This window comes from Citrus sinensis, chromosome 9, assembly GCF_022201045.2.
Source record: "Citrus sinensis cultivar Valencia sweet orange chromosome 9, DVS_A1.0, whole genome shotgun sequence".
Lineage (NCBI taxonomy): Eukaryota > Viridiplantae > Streptophyta > Magnoliopsida > Sapindales > Rutaceae > Citrus > Citrus sinensis.
In genome coordinates, this window is record NC_068564.1 from 4,117,896 (window position 1) to 4,141,610 (window position 23,715).

Below are 23,715 nucleotides of genomic sequence, written 5' to 3' on the forward strand. Positions count from 1 at the left end.
TGCCCAATTCGAGCGGACTTCATCCACTTCCGCACGGACAGCTCGTAGTTCACCCTGAACAAAGCTACGAAGTTTGAGCAACTCATCATGAAAAAAACGAAACTCACCTCGAAGAGTATTCGCTTGCTCTTGGATGAGGGCCTTTGTTGCCACCGTGAACTCGGCGTACTCTCCTTCGAGATCGTCCACTCGTTCCTCTAATCCCTCGAGGCTGTCTTGAGCGGCGGATAACGCGATTTCGAGAGTAGTCACACGAGGCTCCAACGCGTCCACGGATGGGGCCTTGGACTTGCCGCAAGTCTTGCCTTGGGCGCGTTCTCCCTCTCGGCCACGGCTTGGTTCCGGTGGAACATCCACACCAACAACACCCTCTTGTGCTACGTTCGAAGGGTTGGCCATTGCTTCGTGAGCTAACTTGCGTGCATGCAAACCTTAGCTCTGATACCACTTGTCACGGGATGAGTATTTTGCGCAGCTAACCCGTGCGACACTTCGACAACTTTGCCGAATGCTGCTAAGTAAGCCTTGAGCTTCTCAAACTAGAGAATAGAGCAATGGAGCCGAATAAGAGAAATTGTATTGAACAAAAGAGAGATTACAATGCTTGAGTGCTCAATGCTTGTTGTTGTGTACAAATGCCTAATGCCATCTCATATTTATAGGGGAGGCTTGCCAAGCTCTAAAGATTCTAGAGAAATCTACCAACTATTTAGAATTTACATGTGCTAGAAATGTATAGAGAATTCTAGAGTATTTACAAGCTCAATGTGCTAGAGTTGCCTAGAACTTTCTGGAATTGGGCCAAGCTAGTACTTTTGGCCTTGTGTTGGGCTCTTGGTGAGCAAATTGGGCTAGCGAATTGGGCGGTCCGCAACAGGCGGCTTCAATTATTATTATTATTGTTGTCAACAACAATTATGAGAATAAGAATAATAAGAATAATAATAAAATAATTGAGGACAAAAGTGAAATAATGAAATTTGAATTGAGTAAAATGAGAAATTTAAGAAATAAGAACTTGATTCCAACCCCATGAAAATTAAGTTCCCGTTTTTTAATCCCAAAAATATGTAGGCTTCACCTATTTCATTTTCATTTTGTTTCTATTTTAACATGTAAATATCATCCATCATTCTCATTTTGAATTTCAATTCTCTAATCCCACAAATAAACACACCATAAACACTATCAGTGAGGAATGAGAATTACTAATTCAAAAAGCAAACACACTATAAAATCAATGTATGAATAATTCACTCCAATTAAAATACTCATTTTGTGAGTGCTAGTTAATTGGTTAATATAACATAAGGAAATTAAGGTGTATATTATGTTCCCATGAATAGAAAAAGATATTGAATTGTCAATAAATTACAATTAATTATATATTGAATTTAAAAACCTGGGTGTTCCTAAAATACTACTTTTTTTATGTATTTCTTGCCATGTGTATGCTTTAAACAATCATGATAATGTGCATACACACACAAACAGTAAATGGATAAGGAGTAATGCTCTAGGAACACCAAAGAACTACTCCAAAATCACTAGGGAGATGATTAAATTAGCTTAACGAGATATATTGATGTGACATGTGTATAAAGTATCGATTTGATTATGCTATTATGTATCTATTCAAACTTCAAACTGACGACCAATATTTAAAACCTTTCATAAACTAGGGACTTGATTCCTAACCCCATGGGAATTAAGTTCTTATTAATGGGGTGACATGGGGGAGTTAAAAGAATGAGAACTTAATTCCTAATCTCATGAGAATTAAGTTTCCATTCTTTAATTCCAAAATTATGTAAGTTCAACTTATTTCATTTCATTCCTCTTATGTTTAACAAGTATACATCATCAACCATTTTCATTATGAATTTCAATTCTCCAATCAACAATGCTCTAGTTAGTATAGTATAAGGAAATTAAGGTGTGTATTGTGCTCTGTTTCCGGCTACTCCACGGGCCAAGGTTGGTGCTGATCGGAAGCTCGTGTGACGCCGGTCATCTCCATGCCATCATTGTCGCCGTAAAGCATTCGGAAAGTTACTGATCGAAGCCGTGAAAAGTCATTGAATCCCCGCTTCAATTCGCCGCGGTTTCTCCGATTTTCGGTGACGCCGCCACTTGGGTTTTGTTCTCCACAGTTTCCTCTGTCTTTTCTGACCAACCACAGCCACCGGAGGAGCCAATTTGCTGTTGATCGGCCGTTGAAGGATTCACGGGTTTGGGAGAAATGAACTTAATATTTATGAAGCAAAGTTCAAATAAGAATAAGAGAAAGGGCTTCATGAAATTTTGTACAGAAAAGACAAAATCGGTGGCATGGTGCCACTGTTGCACGATAGGCAAGTCCTTCAAACAATCATAATAATATGCATACACACGTGACAAGCAGTGAATAAATAAGGCACAATACACTGTGAACACCAAAGAACTTCTTCAAAATCATTGGGGAGATTGTTAAATTAGCATCACGAGATATATTGACGTGATGTGTGTATAGAGCATAGTTTTGATTATGCTACTATGCATCTGTTGAAAATTCAAATTGGATAGCTACTAAAGTATTCGGTAAATACCGATTGTAATAATTTAGAAGCTAAGTTAATTTTATCCTATAGTTATAAGATGAAAATTTTATGATATATTTATTATTTTTGTCAAATTTATCATTTAAAAGTTATATTTATTACTCTCACATTATCAACTATTATTTCATACCTATAACATTTTAGCAGCTCCAACTTCCTTCCACTCATTACCAAACAATACCTCAACCTAGGTATCTAACGCACTTTACTTCGTAACATTAAAAACAAAAGGAAAGACCATCTCTTAAAATATTTAACCCGGCGTCGCTCAAGGATCAATTAAACAATCTAGAACCTGTAGCAGCTTATTTTGACAATTAAACGCCACTTAAGTTCTTTCAAGGAGCTGGAATTTTGTAGACTTGAAATGTGCTAAAACGGGGCGATTTTCATGGCACAACTCCGCGTATATTTTGAAAATGTTACACAATCTTACCGTGTCGTTTACTTCTATATACTATGCAGCAGCCACGAAAATTCATCTCGGCACAGCAGAGGCTTCGATTAATTGAATGAATTTGGTAACGTGCACGACACGCTTATTAAAGGGCGATGACTTGAACACAAGTATTATTATTAGGGGTAAAACAGTCATGCTTACACACCAGCGGTTGCATGATGCATTGGCTATAAGAATGCATTCGATCCACAACTAGTTTAACGAATGTTAAGCCAAGCAATATTAAGCTATAAGCACACGATGGCGCATCAGTTTACTCTCGGAAAATTCCTGTTCTGCCTGTTGCAGCTGGCTGCCCTGTTCACTTACACCAGTGCTGGTGTGATCTCAGTGTACTGGGGTCAGAACGGAAATGAAGGAAGTTTGGCAGATGCTTGTTCGTCCGGCAATTATGGAATTGTGAACATCGCTTTCCTAACCACATTTGGCAATAGCCAGACTCCCCAAATCAACCTAGCTGGCCACTGCGACCCGACCAATAATGGTTGCGCCGGGTTGAGCAATGAAATAAAAACTTGCCAGGGCCAAGGCATCAAGGTCTTGCTCTCCATTGGAGGCGCTTCCGGAAGCTATTCCCTTTCCTCTGCTGATGACGCCAGGCAAGCTTTGTTTTAGTTTCCGTTATCAAACATTTTATAACAAGATAATTAATTCCACTCTAATGTTAATTTTCTTGGTTTCCGTTCAGGCAAGTCGCACAATACTTGTGGGACAATTTCCTTGGAGGCCAATCAAGCTCCCGGCCATTAGGTGATGCAGTTTTAGATGGAATCGATTTCGATATTGAGGGAGGCACAAACCAACACTGGGACGAACTAGCCAGGGCCTTGTCAAATTTTAGCCAACAGAAGAAGGTTTACTTAGCAGCAGCTCCACAATGTCCGTACCCTGATGCATGGCTTGGCGGTGCACTAGGAACTGGCTTATTTGATTACGTTTGGGTCCAATTCTATAACAATCCTCCTTGTCAGTATTCCGGCAATGCGGATAATCTCAAGAACAGTTGGAATCAATGGACATCAAATCTATCTGGTTCTGGCCAAGTATTTTTGGGATTGCCAGCGTCTCCTGAAGCAGCCGGGAGCGGCTATATTCCCCCAGATGTGCTTACATCTCAGGTTCTGCCGGCTATTAAGAGTTCCCCAAAATACGGAGGAGTCATGCTCTGGTCTAGGCAGTATGACAAGAGTTATAGCTCAGCTATTAAACCCAGTGTTTGAACCATACACCATATTACCTGATAATATTTTCTTCACCTTAAATAATTAATAAATCTACATGAAATAAGAATATTGTATAATCATACGCAATAAATTTAGAGCAAGAGCTTTGGCATGTAGTACTACTATGTTTCGCTTGTTTGAATTCATGAAATAGAAAAGCTCAGAGGAATAAAAAATTATGCTTGTAATAACTTTAATTGAGCAATAAATTTTGGCGGCATGGGTCGGTTCAATAATTAATATTTAGTGCCGTCTGGTTGTAACTTGTAAGAAAAACGAGTGTCGAATTCTAAATCCCTGGTGCAGAACTATCAGATTAATGTCTACAAATTGGTTGCCTAAGCAACTCTATATCAATCATTTCTAATCCTCTTGTACTTATTGTTACATGGACTGGATTGACCGACTTTTCCGGCATATCAATCATTTCTAACTGCTCTGAGGGTTCAATACCACCACTTGCTTCCAATGTGAAATTCTTAATTCTATCTGGAAACATGTTCTCAGGTTCCATATCTTTCTTATATGCAATCAAGGGTGGACATCTGAGCTATTTAGATCTCTGAGATAACAAATTTTCACGAGAAATTCCTGATTGTTCAAGCTCTGGGCCAAATTTGGTCGTTCTTAATTTGGCCAACAATGATTTTTCTGGCAGAATTCCTAACTCAATGGACTCTAGTCGCAATATTTTTTCGTTGCATTTAAGAAACAATACTTTGGTTGGGGAGTTGCATTCGCCTATGAGATACTGCACAGAACTTAAAGTTGTTGACTTGGGAAATAATAATTCTGGGTCAATACCGTCATGGATAGGTCGTCTGCTAAGAGTTTAAGGTCAATGGAAATCTGCCTCCACAAATTTGTAATCTAGCACACGTTCAAGTTTTGGACTTTTCACATAACAAATATCACTTTTGGACTTTTCACATATCAATATCACTGGGACGACCCCAAAGTGTCTCAGTAGTTTTAACAACAATGCTTCAAACCAAGAGTTCAAGTGCAATCATCAAATATACGTTATACTTTGAGAGCACGGTTTTGGAGAGACTGATCCACACGAAGTACGGCTGATATGCGAGGGAGTAGAGTTGGGGTACAAAAAACACCATGGGGCTTTGATACAATCCCAATATTACAGTTAGACAAGCCCAAATCAGCTAACTCTATCAATAGCGAGGAAAAGGCCCAGGCAAACTCAAGTGAGGCTATCCAAAACCGACCCCAAGATAACATCAAGCCAAGTCGCGTAAGGAAGCCTCCCAAATGGTTCAAGGATTACACACACTGAGCATATATGAGCAGAGGATTCGGTTTCTAACGGCTTTAGCTATTTAGAGAATAATTTTTTGTTATAGAGAGAGGTTGTTATTTAGTTTTGACAGTTGTGAGCATATTCTTGCTGCTATAAGTATTTCCATGATTGTATTTGATGGATATATAAAATTCTGGACTCAGATTCTTCTTCTTCTCTGAATTTTTCTCTCTATTCTCTCTTGCCATTCACTCGTTTCTTTAAAATTCTGGGAGCTTGCACTTGCTTGAAAAGTGTGGAAACCTTGCTGTTCGGTGTGCTCACCAGCGGCATAACATTGGTGCTTTCATTGCTATTTGCTCATCATGGCTGATTCGGAGATTCTAGATGCCATTAAAGCTTTACAAACAAAACTTGATAGCCAAACGGTCGCAGTTCATCACACGCTGCAACAATACATGCTTACCGTGGATTCTCACTTGGAGGACTTGCGTTCTCAGATCAAGGGGTTACCTTCCGGTCCAACAAATGGACTTTCGAATCCACCCCCGTTTCCACATATATCTGATGGTTCATCGGGCACCCATGACTCCAATCCTCTCTTGCGAACAATGAAACTCGAGGTCCCAAAATTTGATGGAACTGACCCAAACGGTTGGGCTTTTCGCATCAATAAGTATTTTGATTTCCATGGCACATCCGAAGCTCTTCGTCTCCACATCGTGTCTTTTCATTTGGAAGGTCGCGCTTCGGCTTGGTACCAATGGATGAAGGCGAATGATCTTCTTACTAGTTGGAAGGATTTTCTTCAAAATCTGAAGTTTCGTTTCGGAGCTTCCCTGTACGAGAACCACCAAGGCAATCTATCCAAACTTACTCAGAAATCAAGTGTGGCAGAATTTCAAACTGAGTTTGAGGACCTCATGAATAAAGTCACAGGTATTTCCGAGCCTCTCCTTATCTCATTTTTTATCACGGGGTTGTGAGTGGATATTCGTCGTGAACTGTTGCTGTCACGGCCTTCCTCGTTGATGGAGGCATTTGCACTAGCTCGTATGTTTGAAGCACGTGGAGATGAGAGTAAAGTTACGTCTAGACCTTGGTCTAAGTGGACCCACAAAACCACCACACCATCCTTTCACCCAACTACAACCAATCACAGTCCTGCAAGTGCCCCTGCCGTCAACCCACCTCAACCTACCCCGTCCACTTTACCTCCACTTTTACCAACGCCATCTCTACCTATTAAGCGTCTTTCTCCTCAAGAACTTCGTGAAAAAAAGGGAGAAAGGACTCTGCTACAATTGCGACCAGAAGTGGAGCAACTCTCATAGATGTCGTAGTAAGTTTCTGCTTCTATTAGGAACAGAGGATGTTGACGAGGCGATGGGTCCACCAATTAATTCTGAGATCTCAGATGTTGTTGAGGAAACTATTATAACTGGTGATATCTCCAGTTTAAATGCAGTAGCGGGCCAAAATACTCCTCGCTCTCTACGACTCCTTGGTGAAATTAATCAACAGCCCGTGCAAGTACTTATCGATAGTGGTAGCACTCATAATTTTATTAAACCCACTGTGGCTGAAGTTTTAGGGTTAGCAGTACAAGACACTACCACATTCCGGTTATATATCAGTAATGGTGATTCTTTAGTTTGTCGATATGTTTGTTCCCAAGTCGCCTTATCTATGCAAGGCCATGTTTTCTACATCGACCTTTATGTTCTTCCTATTGAGGGACCGGATATTGTCCTCGGAATTCAATGGTTACAGCTGCTTGGCAAAGTCTCTCATGACTATGCGGCATTGTCAATGGAATTTTTCTATAATGGCTCTCCTGTCTTCCTGCGAGGTGATCTCTCCTTGTCTCCAAGACCGATTTCTTTTCATCAATTACAAGCCCTCATGTCCTATGATCAAATCCACGGCCTCTTTGAATTTTTCCAGTTGCATACTACCACAGACGCGCAGGATACCCTCTCTGTTCCAACCACTGCTGCTAAGTTTGACTTCCCACCCGATTTGCCATCCCCTGTACTTGCCATTCTTCATCAATATGAGCAATTATTTCACACTCCCTCTTCCCTACCTCCTCATAGACTTATTGACCATCACATTCATCTTCTCCTAAATACTAAACCTGTCAATGTTCGCCCATACCGTTATCCTCACTTCCAAAAGGCCGAAATGGAGAGACTAATTAAAGAAATGCTTGATCAAGGCATTATTTGCCCAAGTCAGAGCCCATTCTCTTCACCTGTGTTGCTGGTTAAAAAGAAAGATGGCTCCTATCGTTTTTGTGTAGATTACCGAGCCTTGAACACGGTAACAATTAAGGGCAAATTTCTGATACCAACTATTGATGAGTTATTAGACAAGCCTGGTGGTGCTTGTATTTTCAGTAAGCTGGATTTGCGAGCGGGGTACCATCAAATACGAGTATGTGACAGAGATATTTATAAAACAGCCTTTCGGACTCATGATGGGCATTTTGAGTTCCTTGTCATGCCTTTTGGACTCTCTAATGCCCCTTCCACATTTCAAGCGACAATGAATAGGCTCTTTGCTCCTTATCTCCGTAAGTTTGTGATCGTTTTCTTTGACGATATCTTAGTGTACAACACTTCTCTAGAAGACCATTTTGAGCATTTACATAGAGTATTTGATTGTCTTCATACTAATAATTTTTTTGTGAAGCTCTCAAAGTGTTTTTTTTGCCAAGATAACATTGAATATCTCGGCCATATTGTTTCCCCTTTTGGAGTTAAGGCTGATCCTCACAAGTTGGTGGTCATGTCTAATTGGCCTACGCCGTCTACCACAAAACAATTGCGAGGATTCTTGGGTCTCACAGGCTACTATCGTCGCTTTATTAAAGGATATGCTTCCATTGCTGCCCCTCTCATAGATTTATTACGGAAGGATTGTTTCCATTGGTCCTCCGCAGCTGACACGGCCTTTGCTGCCTTAAAACAAGCCATGAGTGCAGCACCAGTCCTTCGCTTGCCAGATTTTCAATTGGATTTTGTTATTGAGACGGATGCCTCGAATGTTGGTATTGGAGCCGTACTGATGCAAGCTGATCATCTTATTGCTTATTTTAGCCGAAAATTGGGTCCTCGCATGCTTGTCGCTTCTACTTATATCAAAGAACTTCATGCCATTGCCGAAGCAGTACATAAATGGTCACAATACTTGTTAGGCATGGGAAGCTCTTTCTAAATTCACTAAGCAGTACCCGAATTTTCACCTTGAGGACAAGGTGATTCCTCAAGGAGTGGAGGGTGATACAACCCCAATATTACAGTTAGACAAGCCCAACTCAGCTAGCTCTATCAATAGCGAGGAAAAGGCTCAGGCAAACTCAAGTGAGGCTATCCAAAACCGACCCCAAGATAACATCAAGCCAAGTCGCGTAAGGAAGCCTCCTAAATGGTTCAAGGATTACACACACTGAGCATATATGAGCAGAGGATTCGGTTTCTAACGGCTTTCGCTATTTAGAGAATAATTTTTTGTTATAGAGAGAGGTTGTTATTTAGTTTTGACAGCTGTGAGCATATTATTGCTGCTATAAGTATTTCCATGATTGTATTTGATGGATATATAAAATTCTGGACTCAGTTTCTTCTTCTTCTCTGAATTTTTCTCTCTATTCTCTCTTGCCATTCACTCGTTTCTTTAAAATTCTGGGAGCTTGCACTTGCTTGAAAAGTGTGGAAACCTTGCTGTTCGGTGTGCTCACCAGCGGCATAACAGGCTTGGAAAGATAATTGATCTTTCAGGCAACAAATTGTCTGGGAAAATTCCAGAAGAAATTCTAACTCTTGTTGGTTTACTCTATTTGAATCTTTCAAGAAACAATTTAACTGGACCCATCCCTCTCCCTCCAAAGATTGGTCAGTTTATATTTGTTTGAATGCGCTTGTCTTGTAACGGAACCAGCTTATTGGTATTATTCCTTAAAGCTCTTCTTGGCTGAGTCATCTTGGAGTCGTCCATGTCGAACAACAACTTGTCCACAAAAATAACATCATCGGGCACTCAACTACCGACTTTCAATGCGTCTTCGTATATGGGCAATCCGGAGCTTTGTGGTTCCCCTCTTCCGGAGAAATTTGCAGGAGAAGAACCTACAGCTGATCAAGTTCCAGCAGCAGTTATTAAGGATGACAGCGAGGAGGAGGGTGGATTCATAACTAAGTGTTTATATTACCACAGCTCTTGGCTTCGTCACAGGCTTCTGTGGATTTTGCGGTGCTCTACTTCTGAACAGGAACTGGGGACGTGCTTATTTCGATCTTATTGATGATGTGAAAGATAAGCTCTAAGCCTGTACCCCGATCGAGTGCCTCTCTTCCTCAATTTAATTTCTTGTTTTAAATTGAAATCTTTTCAGATCATTATTACTTACTGGCAAATTAATTGATCCTTATTTCATTCACTTGAGTGGCAGCTGCAACACCAGTACTCAAGCTTTTCTACTAATGATGGATGTTGCTCTGCTGTGGGAAGAAGCTTCGAGTTTAAAGTAGCATCTGATGATGAATCAAAAGATAAAAGGACTCGATTGAAAAACTCGTGACAAAAGTTTGTAATAAAGGGCATCAACAATTAAGTTTGGCGTTTACTTTGTCTCGGATTTAGGAAAATCATTTTAAATTATAATTTTATTTTTATTTAAAAAATTAATTTTTAATTACAAAATAAATAAAAAAATAAACGTAATAATATTATATTTAAATAAATTTAATATTATCACTTGTAATAAATGTAATATTACTAAATAATATAAAAATATTATTTAAATAAAGATGATATCATTATTTTTAAATAAAAATAACATTATTTTATTTTAATAAAAATAACATTATTTTATTTTAATAAATATAATCATATTTTATTTAATAAGAGAAGGTAAAAAGGAATACCTCCCTTTAAGAGTGGCACTCAAAAACATAAGTCAAACTCCCACTCTTTTTAAACGAGTACATAAAAATTATAGCAGAAAAAATCTAAGCTTCTCACTCTCACTCCGACAAACTGCAAAATAAATTGTAGTAGTCCTAAACCTCGGCCATGATCCCGTTCCACCATGTTCACCAAGTTTTTCACTAAATAAATTGTGTCCATTCGCCCATTCAACTTCTATCGTTGCATTAGTGTGCATTTATAATGTACCTCAAGGATTTAGTAACAAATAAATTATTATTAAAAAATCACCAATTACAACATTGTAAAAATATCTCGACAATGCACAAATCGATTAACACCCGATCTATATATGAAGTTTCATTTACGTTATTCCATAAAAATATGTACCATACAGACTTTTTTCATTATTATTTCTCCTTAATCCACTACACCCAGAAACATCAGGCTTCCTGTGTTCAAGCTTTATTGAATTGATAATATTAAATTTAACTTTTTCTTTCTCATACTTAAATTGGAAAGAAAAGATAGACCCACTGCACTTACTGTGACTCTCACTTCACCCTCTCGAGTTCTTGAATTTTCTATAGAAGAAAACCAATTATGGTCAAACACAATTCACATACCAGTGACCCAATTGGGCAGTAAGATAGAAAAAGTTCATTCAAATTCCAATTTATCCATTAGCAAATAGCATAACAAGCATGAGTAGTCCAGCCAATTTCAGTTAAATTTGGCTGCCTGACTTTCATCTTCTTTCTTTCTAATAATAGTTCCATCAGCAGCAACTATTTTGTAAAAGTTTAAATCCCTGCAGAAACTATTGCTTACCCAGACATTCGATACAGATACACTAGCGGCGATTATATACCATCAATGTTTACAAAGTTACCTGCCACTCCTGCAACCTGGAATTTAAAATATGCTATCTGCAGATTATAAATTTTGTTACCTCCAGGATCAAACATTTGCAAGTCTAATATTTTGCAAACGGCCTTTGCCACCCAGTTCATTGAAGAAGATTATCGTGCAGGAAAAGGGTCTGCTAAAGAAATTGTCTTAAAGAGACGACTGAGAAGCTAGAAAAATATCGCTTTGCAAAGACAAAGTAATTACCTATAACCATCTGACACCCACTTTTGAAATTTTAACTCCAAAAATACCCGAATCTGTAAAAAAGAAATATATTTTTCATATGAAGATAAGATGTAAAGATTGTATGTTAATCAACGTCGACTCTTTCAAGTCTAAGGATCCTAGAAACACACCCCATTCATGCACAAAATGCAGGCAGCAATACAATCATTGCAATTTTGTGAATTAATGGCAAGGAGAGTGGAAGAGGTCAACGAGTTTTTACACTTCTAACCATTTACGTACAGTTCAATGCTACCGCTACCATTGTGATTTGAAGCTAAGCTCATGTATAGATGGCAATATAAAATAAAGTTCAAAAGTTGCAAAAGAAGGCTAAAAGGGGCAGATTTTCCCAATGTGTGTCTTAAATTTATCTCCTAACAATAATTTGCAAATATAATTGGACCGAATCCAATATTCAGAAAAGAAAAAAGACAAAAGAATATATCGTGAAGGAAGTCAACCTGTGGTGAGGTCATGAAAAAGATTAGATTTATTTGTTACCTCAAAAAAATTGAAAAAAGAACACCTCCTTGAGCAGCAGTGTCATTCAAGCATATGTTTTTGAGCCTGTCGTCTAATATACTTAATACCAGTAGCCGTCAATGAACCCAACAAAGGGACTCAAAAATATATTTCAGAGAGCATGAAAAGAAATTCAGTTTAACCAAATCCTAAAATAAATGATAAAACAAGAACTACAACAATATAGTTGTACCTACCTCAACCCTTTTCTCCTTTAATAATATTTGATGAAAGGGAGATGGTAGAGTCTCAACAAAGCTGTGAGATGGCAAAAAAAGGTTTCACCCATGATTGATTGATGACAATGTGACAAAAGGCCCCAAAAACACACATTTATAGAACTCTGAGATATTAAAAATTCTACCTCATTTACTTTCAAAGCTCAGAGATCTACCCACACAACCCACTAATACTGGCGAACTGGACTTCTAGGTGACCTCCTGTGACCATGCCTAACAGGGGAACGTGATCTGCTGCGATCACGGTGCCTATCCCTGCTTCTCCAATCAGCCCCCCTTCCTCCATCACGACCACTTCTACCATCCCACTCTCTAGACCTTTCACGATCACGTTCTCTGTATCGTTCTCTCTCTCTGTCACGATCTCGATCACGATACCTGTCCCTATCACTTGAACCACTCCTCTTTCTACTCTCATATTCTTTCTCCCTCTGCTTCCTCCGATCTTCTACCTCTTTTTCCTTGGCTAGTCTTTCTTCTTCCCTTGCCTTCTCCTTAGCTTCCTGTAAAATTGTAAGTGAAACTCTGTATTCACTAGAAATGGATGCATAAATTCTGAAACAGTAAATCAACTATGAAAAGTTGACAAACCTTGTACTCAGTTATGAAATCTCGAACCATGCCATAACCAATATGCTGCTTTCCAGAAATGTGAGACTGAGTCCTCTCAGCAGCATCATTTGCTACAAGAAAGGAACCACATATCTCACATAAAGCCATCTTTTTCTCCTGAGCCATCATCAAAACTTTATCGTTCTGAGACTGCTGAGTCAAGGTTGTCTTCTCAACATTAAGAATCTCCACCTGCAACAAGATGGCACCAGAAGTTCAAACTTAAGACCTCTCTTATCATCTGGAGGTGGCAAAACTCAGGTTCACAGATCCATAAGGTTTAAGATGGAAGATAATGCTGAACTAATAATCAGTCAGACGAGAGCAAAATATTAATAATAATACAATCAAAATTAACAAAATTAAAAAGTAAAAGAAATTATGTCCCTCAATGGTAGAACTTATGCAAATCATAAGATCTATTACTAACTGTTAGTCCTCCCACCCCCATCCAAAAAGAATAAGAAGAAAAAAATAAAAAATAAAAAACCTCAGGAACACTATAGCAACACCTTTCTCATGAGGGCTTCAGCTTCATCCACCTTGCCAGCCTCACCCAGGGTCTCCACTTGTTCCAGCAGGTTTTTTATCTTCTCCTCCAACAAAGATAACTGTTCGGACTTTTCTGCTGATATTGGAGGTGGTGGTGCAGGTTCCACTTCTTGAGAAAGACGTTCTCGCCCCCGCCGAACTCTTCTATCCAGGTCCATGACCTACAGTAGCAGACTTATTATCACATAATATGCAAATTTAGCCAACAATCATAAGCAAGAAAATATGAAGCACAGTTTGGTTCAGTTTTTCACATTTTTCTATTTAAAAGTGATTTTTTTACGCACAATTGGCACTATCACCCTTTTTTTTTGGGGGGGGGGGGGGGGGTGTGCGGAGGCTAAGAAACAAATTAAGTATATTGTTAGACATTGTAGATATTAGAAATTGTTTCTATTCCAAAATTTTTGTCTTCCACTTTAAAAAGTAGTTTTCAATGCGTGATTGTCCTTCTTTTAACTTTTGAAAGCAAAATGTGATAGATAAAACCAGATAGTACCAAAATAAATATGAAACCCACCAATTTCTCACAAAATTGAGCAAGTTCAGCTTCAAACTTGGGCACATAAGCATCGTGTCGCGGGGACTTCTCAAAACTACAGTCACAAACATAATAACACATTTTAACTGGTATACAATCCAAGTGATTTATCATGCACCTAAGACAAACAGATCAACACTCGCGCAGATAGATACAGTAAAAACGTTAGAAACAGAAGGCAATGCAAATTTCTAACATTTCCTAAATGAAGAATAAACTTAAAAGAACTTTTCCCACCTTGTCATTTCAATATAAAATCAGCAAGAATTTAAGTGCATGACAATCTATAATCATTCTCAAAAAGTTAAAATTTCACTCACATACAGCGACAAAAGGAGATGCCAGTTTCACCAGTAGCCACAATATAAGCAGAGAAAGCGTATCCAAACAGATTTGATCTTTTCTTTTTCCATTTCACCGCATTGTTTCATTTCATAAAAAGGTTGCATGAACTGATCCACTCAGGAATCAGCTGAGTACTGAGTAGTCAAATCAAGATAGGATAATAAACCCAGCATATGTTTCCTGAACGATGGATTTAATCCTATTCACATTAATTTTTATTGGACTCCTCAGTACAGAAGAAAATTCTTATATGTAGTTCTCCGGGGAAGGGGGTGGAGGTAGGGCGAAGGCCATCTCAAAAAAAAAAAATGAAAATACAAAGCCTATGCTCAGTCACTAAATTTCAGTCGAAATCTTCAAGAAGCATCAATGAAAAAAACTAAGCACCAAGGACATACCATGCCATCAATTACTTTTGACTCAATCCTCATTGATATATTTCCAAGATATTGAGGTTAAATAGAGCAAACCTACCACAATTCTAAAAATTTTAAAAAGTATATATATTTTTACTGAAATTTTGTTATCTTTTTACTAATTTCACACCATGTCAACACTAAGCACATACAAACTTTGATGCCACAAAGACTTGAAAATCATGCTCATCCAAACCTTTCTTTCAACTTCTGGTCATGAATTCTCGGGCACGGTCCTGATGTAAGAAGAAACGCCAAATATAAAAACCCCACTGTTAGTGAAACCTTACACTCCTATTCATTAGGCACTCTGCTGATTCTAGAATTAGTAAAATATTAATTTGTTTCATCTAAATATATTCAAAATGAAGCAAAGGACTGACCGAGATCGCTTCTCGTGTTGACAAAGAGATCGTGAGGGCAAAACCTAACCATATAGAATGGACAAACCTCCTTATCGTCCCATTTTATTTCTTTGTACTCTTTTTTCTCTTCTTCGGTCAAATTTCGAGCTAAAATCAACCAAAATCATTCCAATATTTCCATTAGAAAAAAATAAAAAATTTTCAAACGACATCACCTAGATTATCGTTTCCATAAAAGCTTGGGTCTCTGGAAAGTACCTGCGCCCATGAGTTCGTCTAGCAGAGCTCGCTGAGCGTCCATGATACTGTGTTAAAGGAAAAAAAAAATATAAATTAAGATAACTTAGTTGGATTTATATATAACTATAATGGGAGGGCTATTAGGGTTTGAGAGAATTGGGTATTTTTTAGTGGATTTTTTCGGGAGTGATTTTAGGTTTTGATGAACAAAGTGGTAAAGCAGCAACTAGACGGTAACGGGTTATTTTATTAATATAACGCACTGGGAAAGAAACGACGTGCCGTTTTGAAAGAATTTCACAAACATTGATAATTGGTTTTTTTACAATATCAATTTTTTTTTTACTCGTATATTCCTCTCTCTCCAAAGTCCAAATCAAATGTGCCAAGTTTCTATAAGATTTTTAATAACCTATTAATTACCAACTCCTTTGCTAAAAAGCCTCAAATTTTTAATTTTTTTTTCTTAATCCTTCTATATAAGTTCTAACTACAGTAATATTCTCTTAAACATATCTTGTCCCATAATTTGAGTATCGTCAAATAGTTTTAATAAAAATCAATAAACCTAATCATTTAATGATTCTCAAACTATGGGGTATGATATCCCAAAATTATCATTGTTTTACAATTCACATTTGATATTTTCATTCCTAACTCCTTATGGTAGAACTTAGAATGTCGATAATAAAAGCTTTTGGGGTATCATAAAAATTTAAAGGTGTCAAATAATATATGATAATTAGGGGCTAAGATTGAAAATTTAGGAGCCCAATGAATTTAAAAACAAACAAATAAATAAATAAATGAACTATTGTTTATAAGCAAGAATGATAGTGATAATTGATAACAAAAGGAAAAAAAATTGAAATATATGGGACATAATTTTATTGGATATAATATATGTCTAGTCATATTGCCTTTAATCTCAACTAAGTGCAAATCCAAACTATCAAAAAGTACACTAAAGCTAATATTCATCAACAGCCTTCCTAATAATTGATTCTAATTGGTAAAATCTCTTAGTGATTATAGTACAAGAACTCTCGAATTCGAAATATAGATGAGGAAAGGTTTTAGTCATATCATTATTCTTCTAAGAAACCCTCTATTTAAAGTCACAAAACTCCACTTTGAAACAAAATATTAACCAATTAGATCTCTATTACAACAATAAAATCTTCAAGTTTGCATTATAATCTCGTACACATCAAACCCTAGATTTGAAATAACACTAATTTTTTTTTAAATTTTCAAGGAAGTATACATATAATGCTTGATTAAATAGTGGCAACAAGAGTCCTAAGGTTTCTCCCAATAATTTTTAAGTAGCTTCATTTAGCTAACCGCGAGTTCGAATCATGAAAAATATATGACGTTAGAAAATTGATTCAGACTTTTCTCACCTCTCTACCTTTTCAAAAAAAAAAAAACAAAATTAGAAAAAGTGTAATAAAAATAAATAGTGACAAATCTCTCCTCGCATATGACAAAGAAGGCCTACGCCCTTTGGTCGCAACACATGTAAAACACAAACTGCTGGCTGTAAGCAGCTAACCAAGAGGCAACCACAAGCATACAATCTCATATGGTATTATCCAAAATCTTGTGGCCCTTATTTGATTATTGCTATTATAGACACTCCATCAAATTCTCTCAAACAAAGCAGATAATTTCTTCGTGTCCAAAATTTAAATCACAACCACAACAGCCAAACCTTTAGCTTCCGAAACTGGAAGCCTTGGATAACCATGAGTAATGACACAGTTGACAAGCTGGTCATCTTCTTGGCAAAGAGAGATGGCATTGACAAGCTTGTCAAAACATTTCAATACGTATCAAAGCTTGTTCACTGGCACGTCGAGGCCACAAAGCCTGAGTTGGCTCAAAGATTCAAGCAATGGGAAGTTGCATCGGGCCTCAGTCGAAAAGCGTTTAGAACCGGCAGGTTTCTCACCGGCTTCAATCTCTTAAGACGAAACCCCGGCGCAACGCCAACTCTAAGATTGCTAGCGGTTCTTGCTAATGCAGGGGAGATGGTTTATTGGTCATTTGACCACTTGCTTTGGCTATCAAGAATAGGAACTTTGGATGCTAAGTTTGCGAGAAGGTTGAGCTTCATATCGGCTTTTGGTGAGTCGTTTGGGTATGTCTTTTTCATAATAGCTGATTTTATTTTGATGAAACAAGGGTTAGCGAAAGAGAGACAGCTTGTTGCTCCTGATCATGAAGAAAAATCTAAAGATGTGGAAGAGAGTTTAAGGAAGATAAAAGTTGACCGAGTGATGAGGCTGATGGCAGTTGCTGCTAATGTTGCTGATTTGATCATTGCTCTGGCGGATATTGAACCCAATCCGTTTTGTAATCATGCTGTTACTTTAGGCATCAGTGGGTTGGTTTCTGCATGGTCTGGTTGGTACAGGAACTGGCCGTCGTAAAGGAAATGACTACGAGTGAGAGAAAACACAATCAAGTTTCAAAAGTAAAAAGAAAAGAGCTGTTCAATCACTTTGATATGTAATATTTGGGCTTATAGTAGTAGCAAAGAAATTGACTGTTGTACTTCTATAGACTGAGACATTGACTGTGGTATTTCCTTGCTACTTTAATCATTGCATCGATCAATTCTGAAAATTACATGGATACCATGATTTTTTCATTCGCATTTCATTAACAACACATGATTTTAGGTACAGCTAGAGGAATAGGCATTGAGCCATGTTCATCTTCTTTTAGCCATAGCTTGCCGCCGGCTAAGAGTGGGGACCTTCTCATGTACACCGATTAAAAAAGATACAACGATTAAAAAATAGAACCTATTCTGAACCAAAATAAAATGCTTTAAAATCACTTATATTCAAAATCATATCACGAAAGATATGAGTATACCAAAAATGACTCGGTAACATAATAACCGTCACATTCTAAATAAATTTACAAAATCCGCTATATTTGACATTGGTCACTTTGTAAAATTTGGTCAATCAATTATTTACATTTTTTAAAAAAATTTACATTCTCTTTCTCATTCAAGATTGTGATATAATTATTTTACCTCGTGAGATAAAAAGATTAAAATACCCATTAAATTATTTTTATTTTCATGATTATTTTTTTGAATCTTATTAAAAAATTTAATTTTTTTATTCGGTACTACTTTAACTAAACAAAGTATATTTTTTAAGAGTAATAATATAGCTAAAAATTCTTGTATAATTTTTTTATACAAATTGTTGTAGTATGATTTAATTGGTTGAATTAGATATCTCTTGATCCACTTGATTTGTTTTATTATTTTATATTTTTATTCAATCAATGAATTAATTCTAAACCAGTTTGTATAAAATAAGTTTGTACAAATATTTGTGACTGTATCATCACTTATTTTTTAATTACAATATCATTACAGAATTTACGGTTGAAAATATTGGATTATAGCATAAAATTACCGCCCTTTTTTATGTACAATTTGATATTTTTATAATTAGCTTAAGTTTATATTAAATCAATCCCATTTGAACAGAGATAGTCATTAAAAAAAAAAAGAGTATATCACCATCCCGTACCCCATCGCTCCGGCCCGGCCCATTTAGCAGCAAATCTAGTGAGCGAAGAAACGGGACTCTAGATACACGGTAAAAGATTTGAAAATTCACCCAAAAAACGCTGACGTGGCGGTCATTTATTGGGCCGCAATACGGGAGCGGCGTGAATAAAGTAATAAACCCAATCCATTTCTACTCTGGACATTAGGTCCGTGCAGTTGAAGTTGACTTCATTGGGGCGGTTTCGTTTTTTCGGACTGTCCCAAGATTCAGATCTTCGCAAATTTAAGCGCAAATCTCGCCCATTCTATTTGTTTGGCGACACAATTTGTTTGTTCTTCGAATCAGGTTAGTAAGATTAATAACCTTCCTCAATTTACAATTAGATATTTAATTTGTGTTCGAAAATTCTTTTTTATCTTATTCTTCTTGATAATTGCTTTCAGATTTGGTGATTAGATGGCGGAGGGCGGAGGGAATTCTCGATATGTGAAGTTGACGAAGGAGCAGACTCCAGTGGAGGATGACATCAAGCCCGGTGAGCTCAACCAGCCCATTGAGGTTCCTCAGGTGAGTCTCGCAATATACATTGGATCAAAAATAACATGAAATTTTTAAATTCGATTTTGAGAATTGTGATAGATTTGATTAACTAGTGATGATGTGTGTGTATGTATTTGTGTGATTGGACCAGTTGAATGTTCATAGGTGCAATGAGTGTGGACAGCCTTTGCCTGAAGATTTTGAGCCTCCTGCTGATGAACCTTGGACTACTGGAATCTTCGGCTGCACTGAAGATACAGAAAGTTGTAAGTTCACAACAGATCCTAGCACAGAAGATTTTGTGTGTGTGTCTGTTGCGTGTTTATTTAGCTGCGAAATTGGGATTCGTCTATTGTGTTTGTTTTGTTTGCTTATGGTTAACAGCTTAGATTAGGCGAGTTTGTGTCATTTTAGATTCCAGAACTGGTGTCTAATCTGTTTCTTGCTGAGTTGTTGCGTGCTGTGTGTAAATGTTTCTGTATAGTATTGTTGTGTATTTGGAAATGGGAAACTGTGGGGTTAGATTTGTGACAGAATATTTGCAATTATTAATATGTGGGAGCAACAAAGGATTTATTATAAAATGATGACGGTGGCTTCCCCCTATTGGCAAACTAATAAAAGGATTAGAAGAATAAGAAAGAATATCTCTGTATTTATCCTAATGGGAGTGAGAACCAACAGTAAAGAGTTTTTAAGTTAAGCATATGAACATCTATTGTTTCAAAAATCTTGCTGATAACGAAGGTGCTTGCTATTTTGAATTCTGGTTAACATGCCTCCATGATGGAAGCTAGGTTTTGACTTTGAAAGACTATTTGCTTGCACATGTAAGTGCTTCTGGTTCTGAGTGATTAAAGAACTAATGAGAGTTCTTCTTTGTTGCTGAACTAGCAATTCTTCTTTACTATTTCTCTATTCTTTAGTAATAAATGTGTGAATTTGATATATATTGAATAATTGATATAAAGTTACAATTCTCTTACTTGATATCTCTGCAGGCTGGACTGGATTCTTCTGCCCGTGTGTTCTATTTGGACGCAATGTGGAAAAGATGAGAGAAGATACCCCATGGACTCATCCTTGCATTTGTCATGCCGTTTGCATTGAAGGTGGCGTAGCTTTGGCAGCAGCAACAGCTGTTTTTCATGGTATTGACCCCAGGACATCATTTCTTATTTGTGAGGGTTTGTTTTTTGCTTGGTGGATGTGTGGGATATACACTGGAAACTTACGGCAAAACTTACAGAAGAAATATCATCTCAAGGTAATTAACTTGTTAGAGTTCATTACTCTGGTTTCTTTAGATTAATCTGCTCACATGATAACCTTTGTGCCACAGATGTATGAATATGCATTTTGTAAACAGGCTTGCATATTTTCAGAAGTACTTAATCATTTAGGTTGAAGAATTATGACATAAAGTAGTTTACTGCTGGTGCTCCATTTTGACATCGAGAAAGATTATGGTTGTTGCTTTCATATGTCTAAATTTGTTTTCCTCTTGGCCTATTTAATCACATTGGCTCTTCTGCTTGCTTGTTTGAAAAAGTTCTGGCAAATGTAATTCTAATCAATACGTTTGCAATGTGGAATGATACAAGATACATTTATGTGATTATTGCCATATACTATATTGAAGAATGAACACTTTTCTAATTTGGAAAGAGATTAATTGATAATCTTGTTGTCTGGAGGTCCAAGATATGTAAACAAGAATTATTGATAATCTCGTGTTATTTAGAGACCGTAGACTGCTAACTTTAGAAGGAAAAGATGTGTACTTTCTTTGCTGCGTTTTACTTTCTGCTCACTCATATTTGCTTACTGCAGAACTCGCCGTGTGAGCCGTGCCTGGTAAACTGCTGCCTGCACTGGTGTGCATTGTGCCAGGAGCACAGGGAGATGAAGAACCGCCTCTCAGATAATGTTGCAATGCCAATGACTGTTGTCAACCCTCCCCCTGTTCAAGAGATGAACTCTGCCCCTGAAAACCAGGATCCTGCTCCATCCTCTGGAAATGGCACCACCATGGAGATGCAAGCTTTGTAAGATCCAGCGTACTACTTGCTCACGCATTTCATCTTGAGAGGGATTTTTCTTTCGAATGCTGATTTCCATGTTACAAACAAATTGGATTTACATTTTCGTTGCTTTCTTTAATGCCTGCGTGCATCAAAATAGTAAATGTTAGTGAGATTTTGACAGCTAGAAAAGCTCCCTTCTTATCAGACAGCTCGTCTTTAAGAGGAGTGTTTTGAGGCAACAATATTAGATATACAAATCTGAATCAAGATTGCTTCATTGTAAAGGTGATTGCATTTTGCATGTTAAAGCAAATATTGGTACCACCACTAACTGCATGAGTTTTTGTTGAGGGAATAAAATTATAAAAGAGACATGCGTGATTTGTGAGCAGACTCAAAGATGAATTAATCTTGACCTTTAGTGCCGTTGAATCCTTTGAAGGGTTTGGCTACTGCTGCTATCTTTCTCCCTATAGCTGTGAAATCACTAGTGAGTTGCTTCTAGTAGAATGTCTTCAAAATACTTTGTACACTCTTAGAAATGCTTCTTCATAGAATGTATTTAACAACTCACTTCGATGGGTGCAGTGTGCCATGCATTTTTTTTTTATTGTGTAATTAATAACTGCTGTGATATTGTGTGAATTTGGGTTTTCGTCTTTTTCTTTCTTTTTGAGGTATGATGAAAGTGAGGACACAAAATGAAACTTGTAATTGATCATTTTCTTAGATAAGAAGCTCCCCGCCTCAGTAGTCGACTAGTTGCTGCAGTTAAGCTAATATTGGTGTGATAGGCAATTACTACTGTAAGGTCGGTCCAAGCCTTTTCTTCAGTAATCATCAATCAGGGGGTATCTGAATGGTCAATAATTACACGTCATGGCCCACACACGATGGAGCTTTAAATCCTGTTTCTATCAGTAAATCGAAATCTCGTCTGCATCTAGCGGTCTATACTGATCGTATCATTTGCCCAAATCTCCCAAACTTTGAAATTGAAAATATGGTTGTATTTTAGGTTTTATTAAACAAAGACATAAAATATCTATTTGTATTAAGTAAGTCTTTACTCTTTAGGGGCTGTTTGGTGGCAATATAAGGTTCATGGGATAAAAAGTTTGTTTGGAATAAATTATAATGGGCTAATCATTTATTTCTAAATAGTGCGAAAATTGTATTCTCGAGTTTGGGATTACTTTTCAAAAGCCAAAAAATTCAATCCAAACAATTCATGGATAATGAATAATTAATTAAATATTTATTCATTTTAATTAATTATTTTATTGAAATAATATTATAAATCATTTTTCAAATTAAATTATAATATTATTTTAAATTTATATTAATATTAATTGAATTTGCATATATAAATCTATTATTGAGTTAATATTTAAAACATTTTATTAAAATTTTCCAATTAATTTGATAAAAAAAATTCGTTATTAAATTATGATTATTAGATTAATATTACAAATTAAAAACTTTAGGTATTGTATTTGTAATTAAGTTTATTTTTATTTTTCATACTCTTTGAGTTTTCCTTTTACCATTGTATGAGTTTAGTTAAAATATAATTAAATAAATAGTTTATGTTAAAAAATAATAATAAAATTATTTTTTAATCCAATTAAATTCTAAACTATACCGAATATAATATAGTTTTAAACATAATCTGTTGTGATTCTATTATGTCTTATCGTATCAAATCTCATCCTATCCCATACTATCTTATTATGCATACCGAACAAGCCCTTCAAATTATGTTTTATACTCGATTTATAATTTTTCCATTTTGTCTTTTCAGTATGAGTCAGTGACTTATAAGGGACGAACTCTGTTCTTTCTTTGGAAAAAATAGACAATTAAGGACCTATAAGGGACCAACTCTGTTCCATTTAGAGATGCCCAATGGGCCGTGTCGACCACCAAAGGAAGGCTCATGCGTGCTCATGCTCGTGTCGTACCCTACCCACTATGTATTTCGTGTCGCGCCTAAATTTTTTTGCTTAGGCCCGGCCCGGCACACATGCCGTACCCATTCGTGTCATGCCGTGCCTAAGAAAAAAAGCCCAATAAGGTTTTTTTTTTAATTTTTTAAGAGCGCATACTAAACTGTTGACATACTTTTTTCAAATCTATGAACTTTTCTTAGGTT

At 36.8% G+C, this 23,715-nt stretch overlaps 4 protein-coding genes across 10 annotated transcripts; 3 read left to right on the forward strand and 1 right to left on the reverse strand.

Moving 5' to 3' along the window:
- Positions 1-3,244: 3,244 nt before the first annotated feature.
- On the forward strand, positions 3,245-4,402 carry LOC102607011 (acidic endochitinase-like). The gene is made up of 2 exons (XM_006490058.4): positions 3,245-3,659; positions 3,749-4,402. Exons 1-2 carry the CDS (start codon positions 3,265-3,267, stop codon positions 4,278-4,280), a joined length of 927 nt encoding a protein of 308 aa, XP_006490121.2. The 5' UTR covers positions 3,245-3,264; the 3' UTR covers positions 4,281-4,402.
- A 6,721-nt stretch (positions 4,403-11,123) lies between these two features.
- Positions 11,124-15,680, reverse strand: LOC102607308 (uncharacterized). 6 transcript variants are annotated; one of them, XR_003067218.2, is made up of 10 exons: positions 15,464-15,680; positions 15,224-15,352; positions 15,037-15,076; positions 14,059-14,134; positions 13,499-13,699; positions 12,966-13,178; positions 12,500-12,877; positions 12,333-12,393; positions 11,590-11,642; positions 11,124-11,515 (listed from the first exon to the last, which is right to left on the reverse strand). XR_003067218.2 is itself a non-coding variant. In XM_006490059.4 (8 exons), the coding sequence occupies exons 1-7, from the start codon at positions 15,504-15,506 to the stop codon at positions 12,542-12,544; spliced, it is 1,038 nt and encodes a 345-aa protein (XP_006490122.2). In that variant the 5' UTR covers positions 15,507-15,680; the 3' UTR covers positions 12,213-12,393; positions 12,500-12,541. The 6 variants fall into 6 exon arrangements, 2 of the variants coding, with proteins under 2 accessions (XP_006490122.2, XP_024958570.2); XR_003067217.2 differs by having other exon boundaries at positions 11,124-11,642; XR_003067214.2 differs by having other exon boundaries at positions 12,333-12,877.
- A 1,341-nt stretch (positions 15,681-17,021) lies between these two features.
- Positions 17,022-18,104, forward strand: LOC102608188 (peroxisomal membrane protein 11B). The gene has a single exon (XM_025102545.2). It carries the CDS (start codon positions 17,197-17,199, stop codon positions 17,881-17,883), a length of 687 nt encoding a protein of 228 aa, XP_024958313.2. The 5' UTR covers positions 17,022-17,196; the 3' UTR covers positions 17,884-18,104.
- Positions 18,105-19,171: 1,067 nt separating this feature from the next.
- LOC102608474 (cell number regulator 6) lies at positions 19,172-21,943 on the forward strand. Of its 2 annotated transcripts, none has more exons than XM_006490061.4 (5): positions 19,172-19,338; positions 19,437-19,560; positions 19,685-19,799; positions 20,535-20,800; positions 21,367-21,943. In XM_006490061.4, exons 2-5 carry the CDS (start codon positions 19,450-19,452, stop codon positions 21,583-21,585), a joined length of 711 nt encoding a protein of 236 aa, XP_006490124.2. In that variant the 5' UTR covers positions 19,172-19,338; positions 19,437-19,449; the 3' UTR covers positions 21,586-21,943. The 2 variants fall into 2 exon arrangements, with proteins under 2 accessions (XP_006490124.2, XP_006490125.2); XM_006490062.4 differs by having other exon boundaries at positions 19,175-19,338; positions 19,450-19,560.
- Positions 21,944-23,715: the final 1,772 nt, after the last annotated feature.